The 19,106-nt window shown below is 36.1% G+C and overlaps 1 protein-coding gene across 32 annotated transcripts in view; it reads right to left on the bottom strand.

The window, feature by feature from the left end:
- TUT4 (terminal uridylyl transferase 4) overlaps positions 1–19,106 on the bottom strand; it is a 131,668-nt gene that overhangs the window by 58,571 nt on the left and 53,991 nt on the right. For all 32 annotated transcript variants that reach the window (XM_063655918.1, XM_063655969.1, XM_054487762.2 and 29 more), the window contains 5 exons: positions 15,059–15,236; positions 13,476–13,564; positions 11,658–11,709; positions 8,761–8,830; positions 6,944–7,070 (listed from right to left, as the gene is read on the bottom strand). In XM_063655918.1, coding sequence (XP_063511988.1) covers positions 6,944–7,070; positions 8,761–8,830; positions 11,658–11,709; positions 13,476–13,564; positions 15,059–15,236 — 516 coding nt within the window. The remainder of the gene's footprint in view (positions 1–6,943; positions 7,071–8,760; positions 8,831–11,657; positions 11,710–13,475; positions 13,565–15,058; positions 15,237–19,106) is intronic.

Genomic DNA, 19,106 nt, shown 5'->3' with positions numbered 1-19,106 from the left:
CTTTCTTAATTTTCATGATAAAAGTAGCTTTTTTTTTCCTACCCTAATCATTGTAAAAAGTTCAAATGACAATGAAAAATTTAAGGAATAACTTGAAATATCATCACTCTAAAATAACCATTAAAATGTTGATCATTTTTTCATTCTTTTTTAAATTCATACAAAGATACATATTTTTGTTAAAAGGAATAATATTACATGTAGTTATTTTACTGTGGATACATTTTAAAAATATTTTCTCATCTTGCCTCTACTTCTACTTCAATTAACAACCTTCTATGTCTTCTTCTAGGCCTTTTTCTATACTCATATATAAATACACATACATACATTTCTATTTCCTATATAGGTATAGGGAGAAGTTTAAGTTTTTCAACATTATTTTACCAAAATAGTATATTATAGACATCTCTCTGTATATTACTCTTCTCCCTTAACAATATATCAAGAAAGTCCCTTTAAGTCAGTTAGCAAGATCTAACACGTTACTTTATTTTTGAGACAGGGTCTTGCTCTGTAGCCCAGGATGGAGTGCAGTGGCATGATCACGACTCACTGCAGCCTCAACCTCCCAGCCTCAAGTGATCCTTCCACATAGCTGGGACTACAGGCATGCACCACCATGCTCAGCTAATTTTTTTTATTTTGTAGACTATTTGTAGACAAATTTTACTTACGTTGCCCAGGCTGGTCTCGAACCCTTGTGCTCAAAAGATCTCCCTGCTTGGCCTCCCAAAGTGCTGGGTATTTATAGGCATGAGTCACCATGCCCAGCCAACACATTCTTTTAAATGCTTATAGTCTATGATATGGATGGTTACACAACAGTTCCCCCATTCAAGAACATTCACATTTTGTTCCCAGTTTTTGCCACTTCAAATAATGCTGTAATGTTCATCCTTATACATGTTTCCTAAGTATTAGTGCTTATTTCTATGAGCTGTATTCCAAGGAATGTTTGTTAAATTAAAAAATGAGTGATATATTTTAATTTTAAAATATATTGTTAAGAATTTTTTTTCCAAAATCACTACAAAAATTTGTATTTTCCACTAGGAACCTATGTGTGTTCACCCCTTCGAACACTAGGTATTATCCAGTGCATACACCCCTTCCAGCACTAGGTATTATCACTTAAAAAATAATTTTCAATAATTTTCAATGGGATGGGTGAAATGTAATATCTGATGGTTACTTTAATTTGCATGTCCTTGACCCTAAAGAGATTATGAAATTTGTGTATGTTTACTAACCATTTGGGATTCTTTTCTAAATTGCCTATTAAATATTTTGCCAGTTTTTCTATTTTCATGCCATACATCAATTTATAAGAGTTTTAATTGTAGATAATAACCCTTTACGTCTGATATATGCATTTGAAAGATGTTATTTTTCCCAATCTATTATTTTTCTTTTGATATTATTTATATTTTACCATATAAAATTTTTTAATTTTCACTATGCTTTAGTTTAAATATGCTTATTTCAGACACTCAGCCCTCCATATCAATGGGTTCTGCATCGGCACATTCAATCAACTGCACACTGAAAATATTTTTTAGGCCGGGCACACTGGCTCATGCAAGTAATCCCAGCACTTTGGGAGGCAGAGCGGGTGGATCACTTAAGGTCAGGAGTTCGAGACCAGCCTGGCCAACATAGTGAAACCCTGTCTCTACTAAAAATACAAAAATTAGCCAGGCACAGTGGCAGTCACCTTTAATCTCAGCTACTCGGGAGGCTGAGACAGGAGAATCACTTGAACCCAGGAGGTGGAGGTTGCAGTGAGCTGAGATTGCACCACTGCACTCCAGCCTGGGCAACACCCCATTAAAAAATTTATATATACATTTTCTTCATTAAGTAAAATTATTTATTTATTTATTTATTTATTGCAAGGTGTGGTGATGGACACATATCACCTGCAGCTGATGTAGTCTCAGCTAGCTACTCAAGAGGCAGAGGCAGAAGTCCAGGAGTTTGAGTCCAGCCCAGACAACATAGCAAGACCTCCATCTCTAAAAATATATATAATTGAAAAATTTGTTAAACACCAGGTGCAAAGGCTCTGCCTCTTGAAAAAGCAAAACAAAACAAAACAAAAATATGCCAGCCACAGTGGCACACACCAGTAGTCCTAGCTACTCAGGAAGCTGAGGTGGGAGGATCCCTTGAGCCTAGGAGTTCAAGGTTACAGTGAGCTATGATGGCACCACTGCACTCTGGCCTGGGCAACAGAGTGAGACTCTGTCTCTGAAAAAAATTAAAATGTTAAATTTTTAAAACTAAAAACAGCAATATAATAAAAAATACAAATTAAAAAATACAGTACAACAACTATTTACAGAGCATTTATACTGTATTAGATGTTATAAGTAATCTAATGATGATTTAAAGTATGTTAGAGTCTATGTGAAGGTCAGATACAAATAACACACAATTTGTATAAGGGACTTGAGCATCCTCAAATTTTGGTATCCTTGGGGGTCTTGGAACCAAACCCCCCCCACCATTGGATACTGAGGACAACTATACACCTTCTAGGTATCCTATCATAGTAAAAGATCTCCCCATCCCATTATTTACATACACATACTCCTACATTTTTCTTCTAAAATTTTAAATTTTCATTTAAGTAAAATTTATTTTTGCATTTAGCATGCTGAGTCCAACATTATTTTCTTCCAGTAAGATACAGTTGTGAAAGCACTATTTAATAAAATCTATACACTAGATCATCTGAGCATTCTATTCTGTTTCACAGATCTATTTTTCTATTTCTATGCCAATAGCATACTCTTGATTAAAGCAGTTTTACAGCCTCCTCCTTTTTGCTCCTCATTTCCACCTTGGAAGCTTTGGCCTAACTGTGCCTTGGGGAGTTTTCCATCAGATTTTCATGTGGCTAGCTATTACTCGTCTGAGCTTAAATATCATCTCTTCAGAGTCTTTTCCTGACCATTCAGAGTAATGTCATTCATTCTATCATTTCATTTTTTGTAGCACTAAGCTCTAGCAGATATTATTATTTATGTATTTCTTTACTGTTTGACTCTTCCAGAAGTATGTGAGCACCATGAAAGCAGGACTCTGTATGTCCTGTTAGATGTTCCCAGCCTGTAGAACAGTGTCTGACACACAGAAGGCATTTAACTAATGTCTGCTGAATGCATGGATTTGTTCAGATTTTGCTTTCATCTTTCAATAATATAATTTCTTCTTATATCTTTCTTATTAAATCTCTTCCTTAGTGTTTTATAATTTATGTTGCTGTCATAAAGGTACATATTTTTCCCCATTTCCATTCTAACAGGCTATTTTTACGGCAGAGAATGGCCATTCACTTTTGTATATTTATCTTGTATTTAGTCATCTTACTAAATTCTCTTATTAATCCTAGTAGTTTTTTACTAGGGTTTTCTAGGCATACAAACATATCATTAGCACAAAGAGATAATTTTATCATTTTCCCAATATTTACATTCAATTATTTCATTTTCTGATTGTATTTCCTAAAATCCCAAAACAATGTACAACATCAATGGTGAACTTCTCTGCAATATTCTTCATCTTAACATATATGGCTTAAATGATGTTTCTTATTGTTTTGGCTTTGTTTTTTGTGTGTTTTTAATAAATGGTTTTCATCATAAACTTCCATTTCTAGCTGACTTAAAAATTTCTGTTAGGGGGAACAGTCCTTTCAGCATCTAGGATTTTTTTTTCTGCTTCATGTGTTAATATAATAAATTATGTGAACAGACTTCCTGATATTAAACCATTCTTATACTCTTGAAGTAAATCATGCATGATCATGGCATATTAACCTTTGATACATGGATATATTTCATTTGCTTATATTTCATTTAGATTGTAGCATCTATATACGATTGGTCTATACTGGATTAGTTGGATTCATTTTTAAATCATTGTTTTCTTCTGTAGACAATGAAGATTTAGGATAATAATATAGAGTAATTATACTGTAGTATAATATCTTGGTACATTTAAGATTGCAACTCAAAATAAAAGACAACTAAAAACACTTGTCAAAAAAGAGTTTGAAACATTCCACTAGAATAAACTCTCACTTATCCAAAATATTAAGACAAGGGTAAACTGCCTAATGAATAAGTCAACTTAACCAAAAATTCCTTTGCAACTATAAAGAACTGTCAATATATTCTGCTAACATTACCAGACATCTCACAGATAAACAAGATTAAGGCAGTTTAAGAGAGAGCTCTTAAAACCCAGATATCTCTTTCAGATGACAAATAGTGCTAAAATGCAATTCTTATATTAACCACAACAAGTGACTCTAAGTCAGGTAACTTGACTAATAATGTACTGATGATAAGGCTAAAGAGTTCTGCCACCTAGAGTTAAGAAGCTTTATTTAGAAAACTATTTCCTATTACTAAAATGCAAAGACTATAACTACTTAAGACAGCCAGAGAATAATCAACTGCAATCTCATATCACAGTTATAAGAATAAATTATATACTAGAATTGTCCTGAACCCCCAAATCATGGAAAAATGTGTGCTTAACTACATATGTACAACACGGCTTAAAACTTCAAGAAAAACAAAGCTATTTAAAAAAAATCTTTAGAAGAAAAATAAACTAGGAATTATTTCTAAGTTTCTTAAGAAAATGAATACCATGAAAAAACTTTCTTTGCAACTAACACAAATGACAAAAACGAGATATGTTATTCTGTTGGCAACAGAAAGGAACCACTCTACAACCAGTTTTGTAATATATGTTTCAGTGTCCATTGACTGGCATATTTAGAATCTACATGGATCAACTACTATAACACCATGAGCAACCTTTTCCAAGAGTCACTTTAGGAAACAATATTTATAGGCCACATTTTTTTCCAAAATAAAAAGAATGTATTTGAGTATCATTTATAATCTTCTAACACAGACTACTTATTTTACTGAGTAGAACAATGTCTGGGAGAAAACTGACATGACTTTATGACCACAAAAAAAATTAGGGCATAATTTAAAAGTACCAACAAAGAAGCAACTGTGTATTCCATCATCCTTTATATTTCTGTAGTATTTTCGAGCCTGAAGTATATTCTCATGAATTATCTAATAGCATTACCAAAATATTCTCTCCAGGTGAAAAAAATTGAAGCTCAGATAGGTGAAGTACCTTGCTTGAAGACTTAGCAAAGCTGGGTGCTGTGGCTCACACCTGTAATCCCAGCACTTTGGGAGGCTAGGGTGGGAGGAGCATTTGAGCCCTGGAGTTGAAGACCAGCCTGGGCAACAAAATGAGAACCCACCTCTACAAAAAATAAAAATAAAAAATTAGCCAGGCATGTTGGTACATGCCTGTGGTCCCAGCTACTCTGGAAGCCTGCGGCGGGAGGATCGCTTGAGCCTGGGAGGTCGAGGCTACCGTGAGCCATGATCACTCACTGCAGCACTAGGTGACAGAGACCCCATCTCAAAAAACAAAAAAAAACTTAGTAAAAAAAAAAAGACCTGGAATTGGTTTACTCTATTCCATAGCACTGATTTCCTATAGTATGCTAGGCATAGAGTATAAGATAAATGAGAGGAAGTAGTCACCCTCCCTCAACCTATTTTACTACCTCCACTCACTTCCATGGGTTAAAAATCTTTCTGGCCAGGCACAGTGCCTCACACCCGTAATTCCAGCACCTGGGAGGGCAAGGTGGGAGGACTGCTTGAGCCCAGAAGTTCAAGGCCAGCATGGGCAACATCATGAGACCCCATCTCTACTTAAAAAAACAAACAAACAAAAAAACCACAACTCCTTTCTGAAGAAACTAGGTCATTTATTCAACAAATATTTACTGAGTGCCTACTATGTGCTGACACAGCAAAATAAGCGGAAGTGGGGATCAGCCATGAATACATAAAACATTAAAATCCCTGCCCTCAAAGAGTTCACAATTTCACAGAACAGACTGCAACAAATTTATGTATGGCAGGTGGTAATCAATGTGAGCATAAACCTGAAAAAAGTAAGAGTGAAGCATTCTAAATACCTAAGGTAAGAACATTCTAGATGAAGGAAACAGCAAATACAAAGGCCTTGAGTATAAAGAAGCCCCAACCTTAGGCTTTCTGACTGTTCCATACTCAGCCAGCTGGTGCTGTCCCAAGCATGGGGGCAATTCTCTAAACAGAGCCCAGACAAAAAATTCCAGAGACTTCTCTATTTTTGCTATGAAGTTACCACTCTAACACCATCCCCTTAATCAGTTTTCTTTGTATACGACTGAGAATTTACTTATCACCAGTCTAACAAGTGATGAATACTCTACTGATAGGGCAGGAATACACAAACAAAAAGCTAAAATCTCTCTCTCTAGTCATTTGGACTGATATTGATGATTAACTACTCCTCCCTATCCCCACACCAAAGAAATAAACACAGGGCAACCACAGCCTTTAGACATACAAATTAATACTAATTTAGGAAACTTAAATAACTAATGCTCAGCAGTTGCCCAATCAGAAATTGGTACATGTTATCAATGATTTAGAGGAAAGACAATAGCATTCTTAGAGACTGGGGAAAAAAATATGCCAACAAAAGAATCTTAACGTATATACATCTTAAAACCTTACAAGTTTAACTTACAATAAGAGTGAAAACTTGAGCCTCACATGCTGATATGAAAGAGAACATTTCTATAGTACATAAAAGGAGAATAAAGCATGACAATTAAAAATTCTAAAATATATCAATAAGTGTCTATAAAAATTTATTTTTATGTCCATAAATTACAACCTGCCACACCACTTTCTGTCTAGCACAGAAAACTACTTTGTCCCACATGTTATGATTGATGTTACATGTCAGTACAAGAAAAGGCCTAATTTTGAAGATTAAATACATTTCCTTCTAAAAATATAAATAAGTGGTTTTCCTTTCTTTCACTTACCTTAGCCCAGTAGCGAAAGGCTAACACCAAGGGAATAAAGACAGGTTCTATTTTGCCAAGGGCAGTAAGTAAATCAGTAGTGAGACATGCCATATCATTTCCTGCACTCACTCTACAAAGTAAACCACTGTGAATGAGAAAGAAACAAATTTCATTGTATTAATACCCTTAAAAGCAGAATACTTCAAATCCTGTGGCTATTCTTTCTAGTTATCATATTGTAATATAGTACCTTAAAAGCCCTAATAAAAACAAATGTTTTAATAAATTTAGAGCTAACTGAAAACTACGTGTCATTCCATAACTAGAGTTCCATACGAATTAAAGAAAGATGTTTTTAACATTCATTTGTACTTCAGAAATAAATTTCAACCAAACTTAGTATTTAAGTTAATGAGAAATTAATTTCAAAAGCAGCATTATGAATTATCAAAACTGATATACATGAAAGGGCACTGATCTCTTCAATGTCAAATAGTGCAAGGTAATTTCCTAGTTCAATCCTCTTGCTTTGTACATGATAACAGCAAAAAATGAATACTTAACTGACTGGCTATACTTCTTGACTCTGATTTTTCCTATCCAAGCTTTCACAATTGTACTAATATGTTATTTTCAGAGTAAAGATTAGACAGGATTTGCAGATTAACCCACAAATTATACTTCTGTGTAAGTGAAAATAGCAGTTACCTTAAATGGGATGACAGAAGTGTAGTGAAGATATTTTGAAAGCAGGGAGAAGAATAAATCTGAGGTGTCACACACAGGCAATTTAACACAATGTGGCAGAAAAAACACTAAAAGTCACTTTGCCTCCATTTTCCAATTATAGTTTCCCCCTAAATGATGTGAATCTAGACAAACTGATAAACCACCCCAGGTCTCATTTTTCTAGTTTAGAAAATAAGAAATCTGAACTAGATCGCTATAGACTCATCTAGCTTTGAATAAGAAAATACCTTGATCTTAAAATACAAGTTAATAATCAATAAAAGAATATCATTTCTGTATTGTTTCCATGCCTCCCACACTACTTTCAAATAGGATTTAGTTTTTGCTTTCAAAGGCACTTTGCGCTCTAGACTTACAGACATCTAACTAGAAAGGCAAGATCAGTTTTCAATTTAGGACTAATCTTGAGTTTATTCAATTTAAATCAACTCATTCAATGTAAGTGAACTAAAAACTAAATTCTAAATTCTAACAGATTGTGAGATCCTTGAGAAGACAGGCTTTTTTTTTTTTTTTTTTTTTGAGACAGGGTCTCACTCTATCACCCAGGCTGGAGTGCAGTGGCACAATCACGGCTCACTGCAACCTCAACCTCCCAGGCTCAGGCCATCCTCCCACCTCAGCCTCCCAAGTAGATGGGACCACAGAGGCACACACATCCACCATGCCCGGCTGATTTTTTGATTTTTTTTGTGGAGACAAGGTCTCACTACGTTGCCCAGGCTAGTCTTGAATTCCTGGGCTCAACTGACTGAAGAGAGGCTATTTCTTCTTTATGTCTGTATCCCTAGAGCAAAGTAGTACCTGCATATAAGTAAATGCAATACTCTTGGGTGAGTGAATGACTTGAAAAAAAAAATTAAAGTTTTGTCTAGAGTATTTTATTTTCAGCTGTCTGGTGTTCTATATATTTCTTGTTCACATGCATTTGGTAAGCTTGCTATTTTTAATGAATAGAAACTAGCTTAGTCATATTCATCTAAGGAGAAATCTAAAACAAAAACTTTCTCTCTTAAAGATCATTCACTACAAATTTGGTTGTTGGGGTTTGTTTTTTTAAATATTTTATCTTCATTGTTACCAACCTTTTTCGATCTCTGCACACCACAACAGGAACTTTAGCGTGAAAATCAGATTCCACATCTACATATAATACTAATAAGGAAAAAAAAAAGTAAGCAAACGTCAACATCTCTAAAATATGTACTCTACGGTAAACATTAAGTAACAACTTCCTTCTGAAAATCATTCTCATTGCTTCTGTGGATAATCCACTCTTCTCATTATGAGCACCAACCCAACGAAATCTCTTACCTCTCCTGGTGTCATTCGCTGTATATCACAAACCACAGGTACAGCCCCAAATACTGTCCGAAAATTATAATCACCTTAAGAAAGGTCTTAACATCCCTAAAAGTTTTAATATTTCCAAGTAAGTAGATAATCTAGTCAAAGTTGTTAACCCTTCATAGATAATAGCAAAGAGAGGACACCCCTTACTCCTGAGAGCTAGTTCCACAGGAGCCATGAACGGAGGACCTATCATGCTTTGACAGTTTAGTTCTTTTAAATTACCAATGTAATTGCAACCTAACTCTTCAGGCCACATTTCCCGTTAGTATATGAAGAGTTTGCCTAATCAAAGCTGCTAAGGAAGGACTAACTGGATGAAGCACATTTCTACCTCAAATCTTTCTCTGTATCTCCAAGGGGAATCCCCATGCCATAAATGTCTAATCTAAATAAAAACAGATAGATTGGCCAGGCGTGGTGGCTCACACCTGTAATCCCAGCACTTTGAGAGGCCGAGGTGGGTGGATCACGAGGTCAGGAGTTCAAGATCAGCCTGGCCAAGATGGTGAAACCTCGTCTCTACTAAAAATACAAAAATTATCCGGGCGTGGTGGCACGCGCCTGTAATCCCAGCTACTCGGGAGGCTGAGGCAGAGAACTGCTTGAACCCAGGAGACAGAGGTTGCAGTGAGCTGAGATCGCGCCACTACATTCCACTTCAGCCTGAGCGAGACTCCATCTCAAAATAAACAAAACAAAAATAACAACAACAACAAAAAACCAGATAGATTAACATCACTTGTAATTCAAAGAAAATTTCTCAATAGTACTTGTTGTAATGATTAATTTACTCAAAAAACACATGCTGAAGACCTCTATGTCAGAAATTTCATTAAGCAGGGTCAATATGACAACGAGTAAGACACAAAAAAGGTCAATAAGGGGTTTGGAACACAAATATATAAACAAATAAATCCTGTAGGTGACCTGTAGAAGATACAGTAAGAACATAAAGGAAGAAATAATCAATTTTACAATCAGACTGAGTTTTATAAGCCTACACTGTATGACTTAAGATAATCTACTTATATATCTTGGATGGAAAAGGCATATATTAAATATTTGTGCTAGGATGATACTACCTAGGAAGTCTGAAGAGGTAAATGCTATGTCTACCTCTTATCTGTAGTAAACTTTAAAGTTTTTCAGCAATTAGAAACAAGTATTTAAGAAAGAAAACTGTATTAAAATACCTTTATATGATACACTGTACCAAACTCATTCCTAGAAAACTATTTTCCCAAGACAATGGCCAACAGGAAACTGATAAGAGCTGATTGTGTGGACAGAAAGAAAAAAGAAATTAAGAATTCATATTAAAGCCAATGAGAGAGTATGGCTTTAAAAAAAAAGCTCTCTCTTCTAACCCAAATTGCAAATACTTTTGCCACATACTTTTGATTCAAATAATTTAGGGTAATAATAACAATCACAACAGCAAAAATGTAATAAGAAGTTATTGTATATCCCACACTTTTCTAAACTATAGTTTAGCCTATCTCGTTCTTACAACAACTTTCTCATCAAAAAGATACAATATAATATTGCCATTGTACAGATGGGAAAGCTAAGGTATTAACACAAATAATTTGTCAAAGGACACACAACCAGTAAGTGGCAGAACTAAAATCTGAGCCCAGAAAGTCTAGCTCCAGATCCCAAGCTTAATCTTAAGCATTCACTTCGTAACAAGAAAAACAGTAAGTAAAAACCAAGCAAATCTTGTAGATTGTAACACATGACCTGGAGCCTGGTTTGAGAATCTTGTAATTTTTAAAATTTTCTTACTTATATGAATGATGTGTTTACAAAGGCAATCCAGACAGACAAAGCACACATGAAAAACTCAACTAGGTATGATTCAACTGATGTAATATAAATGATTAAATTAATATAGATGCTTTAGGTGGGAAAAAACATATTTACTCAATGCATGCATATATTTTTATTCCAAGTCTCTCCTTAATCTTCTTTCAGTAATGACCTCATAATGATTATAGGTTTTGTCTTCTTTTACATAAGAAATGCCCATAATATTCAAAGCAAATATTTTTTAATTACCCAAAAGGCAGTAGTTTTTTGCATATGAAGGTTTTTTGTTTTTGTTTTTTCCAGACGGAGTTTCACTTTTGCCGCCGAGGCTGGAGTGTAGTAGCGCAATCTCAGCTCACTGCAACCTCCGCATCCCGGGTTCAAGCAATTCTTCTGCCTCAGTCTCCCGAGTAGCTGGGACTACAGGTACGTGCCACCACGCCTGGCTAATTTTGTGTTTTTAGTAGAGACGGGGTTTCACCATGTTAGTCAGGCTGGTCACAAACGCCTGACCTCAGGTGATCCACCCATCTCAGCCTCCCAGAGTGCTGGGATTACAGGCGTGAGCCACGGTGCCCAGCCTACATATCAATTTTAATATGGCATTTTTTTTTTTTTTACCTAAGTTACAGTTAAATTATATTTTCTAGTATACCTATAAACAAGTGTGTGTATGTATCTCCATTTGTAATGCAATGACTCAACTATGCCAGCAGTTTAGTTTTAACTTGGTTAGCCATATATAAACAACACATGTACCTTTAGAAAGACAAACTAAAAAAAAAAAAAAAAAAAAAGAAAAAGAAAAGAAACTCACCATTTTTCTTTAAAATCCCAAGTACTTTTATCAGAAGATCTGGATGGTTCATCTAAAAAAGTTTCAAAATAAATCGATATACTAATTTCAAAGTTCAGACAGCAGAACATTAAGGAGAACTCAATTTCATTAAAGAATAATATTTAAATATAATCATGCTCTGTGTTTTAAATAGTGAAAACAGAATCTTTTTTTTGTTGTTGTTTTTTTTGAGATGAGGTTTCCCTGTATTGCCCAGGCTGCAGCATGACCATAGCTCACTACAGCCTGAACTTCTGGGCACAAAGACTCCTCCTGCCTCAGCATCCCGAGTAGCTAGGGGTATAAGTGTGTGCCACCACATCCAGCTAATACTTTTTTTTTTTTTTTTAAGAGACAAGGTCTTGCTATATTGCCCAGGCTGGTCTTGAACTCCTGGCAAGAGGGATTCCTCCTACTTTTGCCTCCCAAAGCACGGGAATTATAGGCACGAGCCACCTTGCCTGGCCATGTTTTACTTTCATGTCAACAAATCTTGTTCAAAGAAGCAGAATCTAATAAATGATATAGCACTATTATTCCAGAAACACTCTTAGAATTAATGGTTTCTTAAAGCAAGAAAAGGTTCTGGAATTTCCCATCAAAACAAAAAAGAAATGAGTTGACCAGATGACTGTGAAAAAGAAATTGTTGAGATAAAAAATTTAAGGGATATAGACAACTGGAAGCTTAGTCAAAAGGCTTAGAATAAAATACTATTTTATGTAACAAGCTTGTCAAATGTTTAAAGTGTTTTTTGCTATTTAAGAATATTTAGGCCAGGTGCGGTGGCTCACACCTGTAATACCAGCACACTGGGAGGCCGAGGCAGGCGGATCACCTGAGGTCAGGAGTTTAAGACCAGCTTGACCAACGCGGTGAAACCCCATTTCTACTAAAAGTACAAAAATTAGCCGGGCATGGTGGCACACACCTGTAATCCCAGCTACTCAGGAGGCTGAGACAGGAGAATCACTTGAACCCAGGAGGTGGAGGGTGCAGTCAGCCGAGATTGCGTCACTGCACTCCAGCCTGGGAAACAAAGTGAGGCTCTGTCTCAAAAAACAAACAACAAAAATATTTAATAACCACACATTAATTATAAAGTAAATGTATCACCCTAAAAACACCAAATTTCCACCCAAATCAAACCTCCCTGAACATAAACATATTATTCAATTCAATTTAAAACATAAAATATTGACTTATTTTAAAAGATTGATATGTCAATAAAGAATGTCAGCAGTGCTAAACAATATCGTTCTAATACTGATAACAATATTAGAACAATATTAATATTGTTCTAATGATTCTAGGTGCTACTTATTAAAAGTACCCATATGTACCAGATACTATATTAAAACACCTGACATATATTAATATTATCTCATTTAATATAAAAATTATTATTCCTGTTTTGGAAATGAGAAAACTGAAGCTCAAAAAGTTCAAGCAACTTGCTTATCACAGATAAGATCTGAATCTAGGCATCTGATTTCAAAACTCTTCCCACCTTCTATACTGCTTGCCAGAAGTATTAACTATTCAACATGTCCAAATATAAACATTTTTCCTTTTTCCAGCTTTCCTCTTCTGCTTCCTTTTGCCCTTCTCCCTTATTTCTTTTATCCTGCCTTTGTCTGAAATCTAATAGTAATTTCCAAAAGCACTGTTTAGTCATGATGGTAACACTATACAAACCAGAGTTTTATATTCCCCTATCCTTTCTCTACAAAGATAATCCATAAAAATTACTAAGTACTAGTTAAGAACCACACAGGAAAGATTCTAATTACTTACCTTGGGAGGAAATTTTATATCTATATTAACATCACTACTTTTCAGAGCAAATCTAGTCAGAGATGAGCCATACAACCTAAGTGAACATTCTGGAATAAAGGAAAAACATCAAAGCATGAAATAGCATGCAAATATGAGAGATGTAAAAAAACAGCGACAGGAAAATTTCACACACTTCAGTTCTACGTCTTCCATTTCTAGTAAGACAATTATACAAGAAGGACACCCTTTCTAACTGATCTATAAAATAAAAAAATGGTTCCCAGTTACGAAGTGTAGGAACAGAGAAGGGAGAGAGAAACTACTCATAGAAGCTTAGTGTTTAAACAAAATTTTAGTAATAGTTCATTTAGAAATGACTAAGAATATGTTTAGCATTCAATATATAACAGTAACTAATGTACCAACTTAGCTATGGCTACTGTCACAAACTACATTTATTTATTCTTAAATATTTATGTAAGAGCACTTTGAGGAAAGGATCATAAACATTCAATGCCAATGCTTTTATAAAATACGAAGTGAAGCCAAGTCAGTTAATTCTGTAAACTTAAAACCCAAAACACTGTGGTTCTCAAGAGTTTATAGAAAAAAAAAAAAAAAAGCAATAACACACTACTTACAGCTTTCCCAGACTATGAAACATGTTATTCCAAAAATCATAATAAGGCAAATGTTAAAAAGATCTCACCAGAGGCCAATTTGAAAATAATATGATTGGGACAGATCAAGAAGATTTAGTTTCTTAGAAAGTTTAACTTCATCCTCAGTTGTATATATAAAAGTCTACTTTTCAAGTTCATAGAATGTCTGAAAGTCATTCAAGTCACTAAACCCATAAAAATTTCATTCCTTTTCTTATCATAGTAAATAATTTTTACATGTAACTTAAACAAGGATTCAATGTATTTTAGGTAGAAAGCCATATTATGATATAAATACTTTAAAAATTCCATTTTTAAATTTCAATTTTATATTCTTCCTTATAAATCTCAAAATGGATCTATATGAAAGTATAATTCATCAACTTTCCAAAATCCCTTTGGTGGGAAGAAATAAGTCTTATGTCAGATACATTTACTTTAACCCTATACTGATGCAAAAAAGATATGGGCTAAGCAAATAGTCCATATATAAATATCTAAAATAAATCTGACACTCCCTTGTACCAAACAATAAGCTTTTTCTAAAGGCCCTATTAAAGTAAATTAATTTTTCCCCGCCATCAGGCAACAGAAATTTAGTTCAGTGACTGGACGAAATGTTTATACTGAAAATAACATAACAAAATAGTCCACTCAGAAATCAGTGATATTGAAAAACTAAAATATTTGACTGCTAAGAAATAATTCTACATCTGGCATTTTAAAAATCTTTTTTTCTTAGTACAAAAGTGTGCTGTGCCATAATTCTCAATTTCCTTGTGTGAAATATTTCCCTCAAAACTTCATTCATAAAACAATAAATTTTATCTACTTTTAAGGAGAAAAGAGAAGAAAAACATTAAGAAATGTACCCTAGTTCAAGAGGAGCAAGGGAAGAGTTCTGTGATTTTCAAAATCAAATATGAAATGTATTTCTACCTGGTAAAAATGTCGTTATAACCTTTGACATTTCCTCCACAATTTCCTGACGGACTCTGAGGTCATCATCTGTTATTCCATGTTCTTTTGCTAATTCAATGACTGCAACACTTAAAGCAGCCAAGTGGGCAGGGGAAGGAGGTGGCAGAGAACGAAGCTCACTTTCTTCTTGTTTTTCCTATTAATGTAATTATTCACAACAATAAAAACAAAAAAAGTTTCTATTTTAATGTTCTTATATTTAGCAGGGAAAGACAGAAATAAACTAACTCAACAAAAATATTCACCTTCCATCTACCAGATACCTACAATATGGAAGTGAACAAAAGAGAGACTTCTGCCTTTGGGAAGCAGGGTTTTGAGAATGAGAGGTACTGTGTGGGGAGGGGATGCTACTAAGTTTTTAAAAATTTGTTCCACTGTACTGTCTGCATAAATTCTGAAATGCTACATTAAAGCCAAGGTACCTTAAGTACAATACTTACTTGATGATTTTGTTGCACCAAGGCAGATTGTCTTAGACATAGCAGAAAAGTCTTGAATCCTATCTAATCAGCATATACAGTATCAAGTTAAATGGTCACAGGAAAACTTCCTGCCTACTATTTACCGGTGATTTCTCTTTGTGATTTTATCCAACGCTATGCAAAATGTTCAAAAAACCTCTATTCTGCTAAAAGTTTTAAAGCCAATTTAAATCTAGGAGCTAAAAAGACACTTTGCTATATATATGCAATGACTTTTATTAATTAACATATTTTCTGATTTAAAAAATGTTAATTACAAAAGCTACATAAAACACAGGAAAATACAAAGAAGAAAATAACCCACAATTTCATATCCTACTATCTCCTTCATTCTTTAACACAACTGAGCCACAATTATTCCCTTTTATTTAGTATTATTAACGCATCCCCTCCCCACACATGCATTTTCTATTAACATTTGTCACTCAAGAAACCATCTCTTATCTTTTGAAACATGACGCTCCCATCAGATATAATAGCCAAAGCTAGTTGGTTTCCCCACCCAATCAAATATACTTAAAGACTTTGGTCCATTCCTATTTTCACTAACTGTTACCATATTCAGACTTAACCTAAGTAAAGCTTACCTCAGGTACAGAATTATCAAACATGAGGGGCAAGTCAAACTCATTTTTCTAAGTCTCTGTGATCATTTCTGCAGTTCTTAATTATAATCTAAGTCTTAGATAAGCATCTAAGTTTCAGTCCAATTTTCTTTTCTTTTTTTTTTTTTTGAGACGGACTCTCGGTGTCGCCCAGACTGGAGTGCAGTGGCGCGATCTCAGCTCACTGCAGGCTCCGCGCCCCCAGGGTTCACGCCATTCTCCTGCCTCAGCCTCCTGAGTAGCTGGGACTACAGGCACCCGCGACCTCGCCCGGCTAATTTTTGTATTTTTAGTAGAGATGGGGTTTCACCGTGTTAGCCAGGATGGTCCCGATCTGACCTGGTGATCCGCCCACCTCGGCCTCCAAAAGTGCTGGGATTACAGGCATGAGCCACCGTGCCCGGCCGTTTCACTTAGGATCCATCCAAAGAACTAATAGCAACAGACTTAATGAAAAAATGATAAAAGGCCGGATGCAGCAGCTCACATGTGTAATCCCAGCACTTTGGGAGACCAAGGCAGGCGTATCACTTAAGGTCAGGAGATGCAGACAACCCTGGCCAACATGGCGTAACCCCGTCTCTAACAGAAATACAAAAATTAGGTGGGCATAGTAGCAGGCATGTGTCATATATGTATGACATTTTTCATGGAAATATAAAGATCAATCCTAAATTTACACGGACTCTCAAAGGACCCCAAATAGCCAAAACGATCCTGACAAAGAACAAAGCTGGAGGATTCACACTTACTGGCTGCAAAACGTACTACAAAGCTATAGTAATCAAAACAACATGGCCAGGTCAGGTAGCCCACACCTGTAATTCCAGCAACTTGGGAAGCCGAGGCAGGCAGATTGCTTAAGGTCAGGAGTTCGAGACCAGACAGGCCAACATGGAGAAACCCCATCTCTACTAAAAATACAAAAATTAGCCAGGCATGGTGGCACACAATGGTAATTCCAGCTACTCAGGAGGCTTAGACAGGAGAACTGCTTGAACCCGGAGGCAGAGGTTACAGTGAGCCAAGATCATGCCATTGCACTCCAGCCTGGGCAACAGAGCAAGACTCTGTCTCAAAACACAAAACACAACACAACAAAACAGTATGCGTACTAGCATAAAGACAGACATGGCTGGGCATGGTGGCTCATGCCAGTAATCCTAGCGCTCTGGGAGGCTGAGGTGGGAGGATCACCTGAGCCCAAGAGTTTGAGACCAGCCTAGGCAACGTGGTGAAACCCCATTTCTACAAAAAATACAAAAATTAGCCTGGCATGGTGGTGCCTGCCTGCAGTCCCACCTACTCAGGAGGCTGAGGTGAGAATGGCTTGAGCCCCGGAGGTGGAGGTTGCAGTGAGCTGACACTGCACCACTGCACTCCAGCTTGAGCGACAAACAAGACTTTGTTTCAAAAAAATAAAATAAAAATAAAGACAGACATACAGACCAATTGAATCAAACAGAGAGCCCAGGCCAAGCGTGATGGCTCACGCCTATAAGCACTTTGGGAGGCAGAGGTGGGCGGATCATTTGAGGTCAGGAGTTCAAGACCAGCCTGGCCAACATAATGAAACCCCGTCTCTACTAAAAAAAAAATAATAAAAAAATAATAATTTTTTATATATATATTAGCTGGGTGTGGTGGTGCATGCCTGTCTGTAATCCCAGCTACTTGGGAGGCTGAGGCAGGAGAACTGCTTGAGCCAGGGAGGTGGAGGTTGCAGTGAGCTGAGATCATGCCATTACACTCCAGCCTGGGCAACAGAGCTAGACTCTGCTCAAAAAAAAAAGAACAGAGCGCCCAGAAATAAACCCTGGCATGTATGGTCTAATGATTTTTGACAAGGGTGCCAAGAACACTCAATGGGGAAAGGACAGTTTTTTCAACAAATGTTGCTGGGAAAACTGAGTATCTACATGTAAAAGAATGAAGCTGGACTCCAACCTTAGATCATATACAAAAATTAACTCAAAATGGATCAAAGACCTAAATGTCAGAAACTAAAGCTAGGCCAGGTATAGTGGCTCAAAGTTGTGATACTCTGGGAGGCCAAGGCAGGAGGATTGCTGAAGCCAAGGAATTTGAGATTAGCCTGGGCAACATAGTTGAGACTCCACCTCTACAAAAATAAAAAATTAGGCCAGGCACGGTGGCTCACGCTTGTAATCCCAGCACTTTGGGAGGCTGAGGCAGGTGGATCACCTGAGGTCAGGAATTCAAGACCAGCCCGACCAACATGGTGAAACTCCATCTCTACTAAATACAAAAAATTAGCTGGGCATGGTGACAGATGCCTGTAATCCCAGCTACTTGGGAGACTGAGGCAGCAGAACTGCTTGAACTCAGGAGGCGGAGGTTGCAATGAGCCGAGATTGTGCCATTGCACTCCAGCCTGGGCAACAAGAATGAAACTGTCTCAAAAAAATAAAAATAAATAAAAAATTAGCCAGGCATGGTGGCACACGCTTGTGGTCCCAGCTACTTGGAAGGCTGAGGCAGGAGGATCACTTGAGCGCAGGAGGTAGAAGCTACAGTGAGCCATGACTGTACTCCAGCCTGGACAACAAAGAGAAACCTCATTTCAAAAACAAAAAAAGGAAAGAAAGATACTAAAACCTACATTTATAGCTATAAAACCATAACTAAGAAATGTAAAATCATAAAACTCCTAGAAAAAAATAGAAGGGAAGTTTCATGACATTGGATTTGGCAATGATTTCTTGAATATGACACAAAAGACATAGGCAACAAAAGTAAAAGCAGATAAATTAGACTGGACAAAATTTAGAACTTTTGTTCATCGAAAGACACTACTGACAGAGTAAAAAGACAACCCACAGAATGGAAGAACATATTTGCAATAATGTATCTGATAAGGGATTAATATCCAGAATATATAAATAATCCCTTAAA

The sequence above is a fragment of the Pongo pygmaeus genome, chromosome 1 (genome assembly GCF_028885625.2).
Source record: "Pongo pygmaeus isolate AG05252 chromosome 1, NHGRI_mPonPyg2-v2.0_pri, whole genome shotgun sequence".
Classification (NCBI taxonomy): domain Eukaryota; kingdom Metazoa; phylum Chordata; class Mammalia; order Primates; family Hominidae; genus Pongo; species Pongo pygmaeus.
Note: the sequence above shows the minus strand (reverse complement) of the source record. Positions and strands in the feature narration are given on the sequence as shown.